The sequence below is a fragment of the Nicotiana attenuata genome, unplaced genomic scaffold, assembly GCF_001879085.1.
Source record: "Nicotiana attenuata strain UT unplaced genomic scaffold, NIATTr2, whole genome shotgun sequence".
NCBI classification, from domain to species: Eukaryota; Viridiplantae; Streptophyta; class Magnoliopsida; order Solanales; family Solanaceae; genus Nicotiana; species Nicotiana attenuata.
In genome coordinates, this window is record NW_017673635.1 from 71539 (window position 1) to 81833 (window position 10295).

Sequence of the window (10295 nt, forward strand, 5' to 3'; positions counted from 1 at the left end):
CGGACTCGTACCCACTAACAAAAGCTTGAAGAGCATTGTTGACGTGGATTTTCTATGGTTGCGGTGTTATTCGGATGTGGAGTTGGTGGTATAGTTGGCAACCCACTAACAAAAGCTTGAAGAGCATTGTTGACGTGTTCTGCAATTAGTTGCTTCAGTGCATCATCAATAGCTTTATCTTCCCCTTGTTGGTCATTCACATGTGATGTTGATCTGTCAGGTGACCCTTTTCGGGAATGTTGAGGAGAGTTTCGGGGTGAAGGGATTGGAGTTCCATCGTCTTGTTGATTCTGCGGGTTCAACTGGTTTTGCTGAATTTGTTGGTTGTTGTCGTTAGCGGTCGACATGAGTTTTTGACAGAAAAAAAAGATTTGGAAAGTGAAAAGAATATCAGATTTTCGGTAACGGAACCAATTTTTTTAACCAAAAATTGTGTAATTCGGTTAAAGCTTACTTTAAGAAGTACTCGGGCTACTGATAATCAGATAATTCTATATTTACTCAGTGATAAGAAAGGAAATTAGAATATGAGATAGCAAAAATAGCCAATAGCAAGCAAAAGAAAGTAATTGTATTCCAACAATAATCAAAACATCTCCGTACAAATGATATCCCTTTCCCTTATATAGGAATCTATAAGTACAACGTCTTTCCCCTTTTATGGCCGAATCATTATGAGCATTAATGATATTAATGAGACGTTATAATTGGTAATCGTAACTGTTCATGAGGATTCTGTAACGTTTGAGATCATTCACGCTCATTAATTAATGATTCATGAATCTTTCCTTTTTACTGTCTTGATTCATTCCACCGGTACCTCTTTATGTAACCATTTAGACTTGAGCCACCATATCATTTCCTCTCGTAGGTGATTTGCTCGTATCTGTTACGACTCGTGTATCTTTCGATGCATCTCTACAGCTGTCGTTTTTCTAGTAATCCATATGTCTTGTCATATCAGCCACATATTTTATTCCACGTGTAATATTTTTTACCAAAACTACGACAACCCCAACAATCATTATTCCTCAATACTTTCTTTCACTCTATACATTCTCAGTCTATCTCCTTATTCATTTAAGCAATCTCATTTCAATATTATAAATCACTAATGTCTCTAGCACTGAAAACTCTCTACACTTTCAATTACCATATAATCTTTTACGACACTAAAAAACTGCTAGCGAATATTGATGTATAGTACTGGAAATGTACATGTCTAAAACCTAACGAATCTCGATTAATTGGTAGTATCACTTACATATTTTTTTTTCTTTTTTTCATTTCGAGACAAGGGTCACTTTGTCTCCTTTAGTACTTCAATTACCATAGTTTATAAAATCTTGAAAAAAAATAGCAATCAAGAAAAAATTATTGGACTTTCAAAATAGAGGAAACAAATATCCCCTTTACATACACATATGAAATATAAAAATATAAAGAAAAAATCATTAAATTTTTGTTTTTCTCAAGTTGTTTAATTTTTCGTTAGAGTCGAGTTCTAAAAGACATTGAGACATTCATCTAAGAATTTTAAATTAAGTTGATTGCGAATAACAGTATTCCACGTTGTTGAACGGTATCTATATCATTTGCATCAAAACGTTGAACTTGTCTAGTTTTTATGGACAACTGCAGCCTCTTGTGTACGAATTTCTTGTAAATTGTTATTATAAATCTAATTGACCATTGAATTTCTTTTATAAAGATACTACAAAGACCTCCCAATTTTAAAGCCCCCCTCTCAACCCTACAAGGGGTAAACAAGGAAAAAGCAAATTTAGAAATCATAATGAATAAATTTGCCGATAAACGGTAAGATAATTTTCTTTTTAATTTATTGTTATTATATTAGCTTAGAAAGTGAATTTCAACTTTGAGCTTTCAATTTTGTGCTACCCGTGAGCACGTGATTTTTGCCTCGCTTAAATTACTCCTATAAAATTCTTAGAATTAGGATTTTTCTTTATTATTTGATGTTTTTATGAATTAATTGCATGATTTTGTGTCTTGTTTGCATTCTTGTGTGCATTTTTACTAGATATAATTCCAAAAATACAAAGTAGTACACGTTTAATATTACAAAATAAAGAAAATAACAAAAATGGTTCTTTGCATTTATACTTTTAATTTTAGAATTTGTCTTAAGTTTGCTTTTAAATTAGGAGTTAGTTTAATTAGGAATTAATTAGTATAGTTGTAGAGTAAATTTGGGTCTTTATTTTTTAACCTTGCATTTAATAAAATCAGGTAAATTAAATAAAAAAGAGAGTAAATAAAAACAAAAGAAAAACAAAAAGAAGAAAACAAATAAAAAAAGAATTAAAAGAAAGCATGGTCTTAGTAAAATGCCAAAATTTTGGGGCCAAATTCAATTCTAGCCCAAACAAGCCCTCAAATCCGGTCCAAATCTTGACCCTGAACGACCAAAACCCATTCCCCAACCCGGCCTGCCTCCCCTTTAGTAAAACGACGTCGTTCGGTTTGATTTCAATCTCAGCCGTTGGTTCGTCTGATCCAACGATCGAGAACTGCCTAGATTTTCAGTATATAAATGTCGGATCCCTGACCTACCCCCCTCCCCCCCAAAGGTCGTCTCTCTCACCCTCTATCACAGAATTATAACGCCGCCCTCCTCCGCCTCACGCCGCCGCCATAAATCGCCTCACGGCAGCGGGCGGCGTCCAATGACGCTCAAATTCACACCATCTCTTCTCCCTCACCTCCCCATTCCATATCCATCATCAACTTCCTTCAAAATCCCTTTCAAAACTCCCAAATCCTTGAAACCCTAGGCGCCAAAATTTGATCACGCCCAACTATGCCTTATAAAAAGGACTAAGCGGTCGCTGCAAATTTAATTCGGTTTACAAGTCCGGAGTCAAATCCCACAGAGAACTAAGGTTTAGCTACAGCTGTTCACTATCACCAAGAAGACAAGCTTGAACAATTCCTAACTTATAGATATTAAGATTCTTGTGTTTAACTAATTAACTAACAAACTAAAATAGTAAATTAACAACTAACGATACTGAGGGTTAGAGAAAAGATTAAGGAGGTCTAGAGTTATGATTTTCCCTATTGTCGGAATCCTTCCCGCTATGTCTTCTATAATTTCGCCTAAGTATTCTCTACCGATCATGAGCACTCTTATTGCCGTAAATCTCTCCCGAGTAATTACAACAATTTACTAGACGCACTCTCCCGAGCTACGCTAGCTGGCTTTTAATACAGCTCACTTCAGATCGCACCCAAGGCTTCGTTATCCCTAATCCCTCCTTTAAACCCTCGGTTATTAATCCTTCATATACTTTGGGAGTGGTGTTGTTCAACAATTACCTAAATATGCACTCTCTCCCGAGTTATGCATACTAAATAGGCACAGCTAATTGAGAGCTCTTCAACCAACCACAATATAAACGTAGTTGAACAAATAGAGTAAAGCTATGGCTCAATTATATAAAAACATAACAAGAATTTATCCTACAAAAGGTTCTATCAAAACTCTAGATAACAAATTAGCTATTCATAATAGTATGTAAAACTACAATACTAAAAGTCATAACCAACAATGAAAAATAGGAAGAGAAAGGAAAAACTCGTAGAAGAGTTCTCCGCCTTGCTCCCAATGTGTTCTTGCCTCCTTAGGTCGAATCTATGTCTCAAAATATGTCCCCTTCTTGTTCTTGGCCGGCCTCCTTTGTTTAATATAGGGTTTAGGACTTAAAATCCCATGTTTTGCACTTTAGTCCCTGAAATTTCCGCTTCCTGCCGCGGTTTTGCCGCGGTCGCGGTGGAACCGCGGCCAAACATGCCCTCTGATTCTTCAGTTGTCCGCGAGTACACTCTGCCGCGGTTCTGCCGCGGTTGCGGTGGAACCGCGGTTTTTCACCCTGTTCCGTTTGGAATTTGGAAAAATGTAAAACATAAAAGTTGTAGCCCTTTTAGTTAGCTTTCCAACTATATATTGTGGAGCCCAAATGGAGTTCTGAGCAAAAAGTTATGTCTATTTTACTAGACAGTGCGCAATATGCCTCCTCAAGTCTTCGTTCGTACTTAATTATCAAATTTGACCCCCGAACACGATCCCAGCTTAATTCCTTGAGCTTTTACTCAGACTTCAAAGCTTCAAATCACTTAAATTCATTCCATAACATCTATATAGCTCGGAATCACACCTACAAGGCATAAAACACACAATTAGTGCAAAACACTACCGATTAAAGCGCAAACTCAATTAAAGTGCAGTAAATTCGAGTGTAATAAGCGACTAAAATATGCAATTATAGCCTATCATCAGTTGCCTATGATAATCTTTCGGCAACAAGTTGATGCCTCTTTATCCTCAGGCATGCACGTCCATGCAACTAATTTTGTTCAGCTTCTTGGTTAACAGCACACACTTACCATAACCATTAGTTATTAATAGACCAAGAAAACAAGAACTGGATGCTTAAACTTCGAATGCTATTACTCTCTTTCTTTACTAATACTCCACACCATTTCATTGAGAATTGGATCATCTGGTTAATTAATTTATCCATGTCAATATGCACACTGTTTTTCCAAGACTTTTGTGTCATTAATTAAATCATACGCAATCTTTTGACGTTTAATGTACATATTTCAGTTCTCTATGTCTAGCACTAGCTATAGATGAAGTATGAACTAATTACAAATACTATCAGTTTGAAAGTACGTAACTTTTCTCTGTAAAATTTACTAATTCTAAATTCTGAATCGGCTACTGTGACTGATGCTATTGTTGCTGTCTTTCTTGAACCATGACGGGGAGTCCACCTCTCACTGTGGCTGTCAACCCGGGCATGAACCGAGGAGTTTGCTCTTTTGCCACAACTTGAAAGTCAAATTGCCTAATCAAAGCCAAAGCAACACTTTTCATCTCCACAATAGCCAAATCCTTGCCCAAACAAACCCTAAGCCCACCTTGAAAAACTGGATACTTAAATGGACATTGTGGCTTAAAAACCCCATTTTGCAACCATCTTTCTGGCTTGAATTCAAGACAATCTTGACCCCAAATACTCTCCATTCTTCCCATTGCATAAGGATGATAAGTTACCCTTGTACCTTTTGCTACAAATGTACCATCGGGGAGCGTATCATCTTCTTGACAAAACTTTGAATCAAATTGAACTGGTGGAAATAGCCTTATACTCTCATGCAACGCTGCTGTCAAATAATGCATTTTACGAATTTCCTCAAAGCTAGCAAGTTTTTCTTTTTCTGTTTCTCCCATGACTCGACTCGACTCGGCTCGAATTTCATCTTTGACTTCCGGATGTTGACTTAATAACCAGAAAAAAGTGGTCAACGCAGAAGCAACAGTGTCTCTTCCTGCTAGAAGAAAACTAATGACAATATCCCTAAGGAGTTTATCATCATTAATATTCCTCATGAATCTTGATAAAAGGTCATTTTGAGATGAAAAATCATTTTTTCTTTTATGACTTATCATTTCCTCAGCAAGAATATCAACCATTTTAATTGCTTCTTTCAGCTTCTTCTCTGATCCAATATTCAATGCCCTTTTGATTTTCCAAACTAATGGAGAAGCTGTCATTGCTCTTTCAGCTGACAACTTAGAAGCTAAATCAAATGCCACTTGAAGATCCGAAACTGGCAATGATAATTTCAAGCAACCCGGATCCATTCCAAAAGAGAATTTACATATACTATCAAACGAGAATCGCCGAAAAACATCTTGCAAATCCAAAACGGCGTCGTTCTTGTTACTTTCCAAAAGTGGAATAAGCCGGTTTCTAATTTCGTCTCCGACGATATCGAAAGCGTACGAACGTATCGAAACGCTGCCGAGTTCTAAACTAGCCATTTTCCGCTGCAACTTCCATAATTCGCCGTCGACGGCGAAAATTCCTCGGCCTAAAAGATCGCCCAAGATTGTAGCAAATTGTCTCCCTTTTGGGAAATTTTCGAATTTTGTTTTGAGCATGTACTCGACGTTCTTGGGATTTGCTGTGATCACATTTCCAAGAACGTGAACGTGAATTGTCCCAGTTGGTGATTTTTTTAAAAGATGTGAGTACCAATCACAAAGATTCTTGAACTGTAAAGTCCAGCAAGTACTCAAATATCCTTTGCAAATCTCACACTCACAACAAGGCTTAATTTTAGAAAGAAATAAGAAGGCTGATAATACTAGTACAAATATTGCCAAAATCAAGAAAATGATAGGAGTTGCCATTGCTATGATTTCAAGAATTATGTAAGAAGTTTAATTCTCGGGAAAGAAAGAGATATCAATTAAAGGGATTGAAAAGTGAAGGAATGATGAGAAGAAGAGAATAGAGGGTTTGGTTCTTTATTGTGAAGAGGACAATGGATATATATATAAATGGAAATTTTTCAATTTTACTATTCTAGAAAAACCAGAAATCTACGTACACGGTTTTTTGTCTATCAATTTGAGTCACTACTTTGGTTTTAGTTCTAGAACTAGAAAAGGACATTACAGCTAGTGGTTGAGCACAAAGGACAGCGACGTTCAAAATAGGGAAGGGGGCCACGAGTAACGCGTGCGCTAAGATATTATACGAGGAAAAGTCATTAAGTGTAAATTGCCATACAGTATATATCCTATTTTAACATATGCGCTATTTTGGATCATTATTGGTTATTGGAGCTAATTACAGAAATTAAATGCTAATAATGGACCATTAGCCGTATTAAGCATTTTTATATTTTTAACCACCGGTTGAGATTTATTTATTTTTAATTTGTTTCTCTAAAAGTAATTGGGTATCTTCGTTGTTAGTTGGTTTTATTTATTGGAAACTGAATATTGTAAAAATTAGTGCAAATTAATGAAAGTTGCATTATATACACAGTGTGTGCGCGCCTTTATTATGTGTGCACATTCGTCTTTTTAAGGTTCAAATGCATACTTAAAGTGTTACACATTTAGAATGTTGTCTACCTAATCAGGGCGGATTCACCTTAGAGCCCATCGTGCACATGCACCCATACTGTTTGACTTTAAGAGTGAATCTTATATGCAAAAATTTTAAAAAATTAGTTCCATATCGCAGTGTGAACCCATGGTGAAAAACATATGCTGCGTCCTTACTGCCTTAATTTTATAGAGCTTCTGCTAATGTATACCCATGGCTAATGTTTCAGAATTCAGATTAACGAAAGCATTTGCTAATTTCTTTTCAGTTTTCTTTTATTTCTTTTTGTTTTCTTTTTCTTTTCCCGTTCGACTTTTTCTCTTATCTCCATTTCATTGGAATATGTGTTCTTCAATGCAATTCTGTTACACATTTTTTTAAATCTCTTTCTTTTTAATTTTTGTTTTTCTAATTCCTTGACTGCGTAGGAAGCAAAACTTCATGGTGGATCTTTAGATTGAATTAGTATTTGCCTCTATCTTGAGCTACTATAAATAATTTACATGATTATCGGATTTAAGTTACAAATAAAAATCACTAAATAATATTTGTATTAGTTTCAGTTAAATTATTGAATTTTTGTCTCCAAAATTTTCACAACTAGATAGAGATTATTTTACTTTTGGCAAGCAATTCAGTAATAAAGAATTTAGTGATATGCTCTACGACTTTTTGGTATCTTCTTGCATTTTCTTGCAATCAATTTGCACATAAATCAATTTTTCAGCTATCTATATTCCACTTTGTTTTGAATTTTGACATCAAGAATAATATTTTAACTTTTTTTTTTACTTTAGTCTATAAGTCCGTTTGGATTAGCTGATTTGAAGTAGTTGATAAGCATTAGGTGCTGAACAGCACTTTTAAGTGCTGAAACTGATTTAATAAATAAGCAGTTACGTGTTTGGGTACAAGTGCTGAAATTGATAATAAGTTGCTGCAGTATTTGATAAAAAAGTGCCGATAATCTCTTTTTCTGTTAAAATGACTTAAATAACCTTAGAACTGTTTACGCTAATAAGGGCGTAATTTCTTCAAAATTTTAGATTCCAGATCGATTCAAATACAAAATATTCTATTTACATTAATAAGTAAAAAAAAAACTTCTTTTAGTTCGGGGGGGGGGGGGGTTCTGGGGGTAGGGGTAGGGGGAGGAGTGGGGGTGGGTGGTGCAGAAAATAAAAAACAAAAATTTGAAATTGCAAAAAGAAAAGGTAAAAAAAAAAACTTTTAGCGGGGAAGGGGGGTTTGGGGGCGGGTGGGGTGGGAGTGGAGGGGTAGTAGGGTGGGTGGTAACAAAAAATTGAAATTTAAAAAAAAAAAGGCTTTTTGGCGAGAGGGGGTGGGTTGGTGAGGGTGGGGAATGTTGAGAAGAAGTTTTGGAAAATGTTTTCCCTTCTCTTGATAAAGAAAACATTTTTCTCCAATTGGAAAAAAATGAGTTGATAAAAAAAATATTTTCCAAAATATTTAAACCAACCAAACATGAAAAAATTAAAAGATATTTTCCGAAAAATATCTTCCTTCGTACCAAACACACCCTAAATGTTAAAACGAAGAAAACAAATGAAGACGCGGTTTAAATATAAAGAAGAGAAAGAAGAAGGAATGTCCACCATGTCGGCAACATGGAGAAGTTACACATGCCAAGACGTCGGCAACTCTAGGGTACATGGAATATACATATATATGCACCTTTCTGAGGCAGATCCGCACTTAATTTCATAGACAAACTATACTCCAGCTGTCTCAGAATTATTGCATTAATTTTATTACTTATCCATATCACATAAGTACTATCTAGTCGGGAAGGAAATCGCACAACAGCGTTTACTTTTTTCATTTCTTTCTGAGTTTCCTAGAGAAATTTAGTCTGTTCGATTAAATTAGATTTGCACTCTGCATAAATAGTTGTCATTGACTTAATTAATAAATGCTAGGCTCCTCCTATTACGAAATTTAATTAAATAGCTAAGTTCTCTTGTTATTCTTCCGTCTCATTTATATAACAGTAGGAAGTTTGAAAAGGTTAATTTAATTTACGTCTTAATTGAAAGATTTCCAAAATTTTGGACTGATTATTTCTCAACACATTACTACGTTAAAAATTAAACAATAGTTATTGATAAAGCTATATTACATATATTTTGAACTCAATATTGAATTTAAGAAAGAAGGCGTTGTGGTCTTAAATGTATTATATATAAATTTGTGTGATTATAAAAGCTTGTCATTAGGGATAAAATACAAAATTTAAGATAAATTGTTAGTACTAATATCTATTTTTAGAACGGATTAATATAAAAATAATACTACTATTACATAAATTAAAATGAAGGAAGCATTTATATATTAAAGCAAATCTTGATCAGTACGGATAAAAGCCAAAAAGAAAAAGATTAACTTACACTTGGAGAAACTCTGAGTCCGGAACCTAAATGTGGTTCTTTTGGACTTAAAGCACTTTTTTAAGTGTAAAAAAAAAAAAATACATTTTTATATAAAATGCTGAAGTAAATCGCGATTTAGTGGAAGCTGAAGTATATAAAACGCGGTGCATTACCGCATTTTATATAAAGCACGGTAATGAACCGCGTTTTATATATATAAATATCATATCCCCTTCCCTTTCCCCCACGTTCTGCCCACTTCCCTTCTTCTCTTAAAAAAACAAAATCAGTCCCCCCTCCATTAACGATCCAAAAAGCTCGTGTGGACCCCACCCGTCCCATAAAAAGTAGATACTGTTGGTCCCACATCCTAGCCAAACCTTCTATTGTTATGGGTTGCTTGTTTCGGAGTCAAAATTTCAAAACTTCAACTTTTCGAAAAATATAAATCGAGGTATTCCGATTTAGTTTATGTCCAAACTCGTATAAATAATGCATATTAGTTGTTTTGAATGTGTTGTATGTTGTTTTGTATTTTTTTTGCGATTAAATTGATATGTTATTTTTATCCGGACTAAGATATTAATGTTGTAAAAAAATATGTAAAAATTGTGAAATCGTTATTATTTGTTAATAAATTTCTATTATTGTTTTATATGTATTTTTGTGATTACAATGTTTGTTGTATTTTATCTGGTTTAAATTATTTATTTGCTTAAAGACTAGTAATATAATTCTTTTTAGGTAGTAAAATATAATGCTTTTTAGCGTATTAAAATGTAGTACCTTTTAGCGTAGTATAATGTAGTGCCTTTTAGCGTAGTTTTCCTGTAGTGTAAGTATCTCTTATACCCAAAAATACGTCAAAATAACTGATAGATCAAACACAAACTCCGTCCAATTATAGTCAACATATATTTGTTGCTACTGGGCCGCAAATATCGAGCCTGGAACCCATATATGAATATTT

At 34.5% G+C, this 10295-nt stretch overlaps 1 protein-coding gene across 1 annotated transcript; it reads right to left on the bottom strand.

The window, feature by feature from the left end:
- Window positions 1-4563: 4563 nt before the first annotated feature.
- LOC109216917 (cytochrome P450 94C1-like) lies at window positions 4564-6362 on the bottom strand. Its single transcript, XM_019381140.1, has one exon. It carries the CDS (start codon window positions 6227-6229, stop codon window positions 4763-4765), a length of 1467 nt encoding a protein of 488 aa, XP_019236685.1. The 5' UTR covers window positions 6230-6362; the 3' UTR covers window positions 4564-4762.
- Window positions 6363-10295: the final 3933 nt, after the last annotated feature.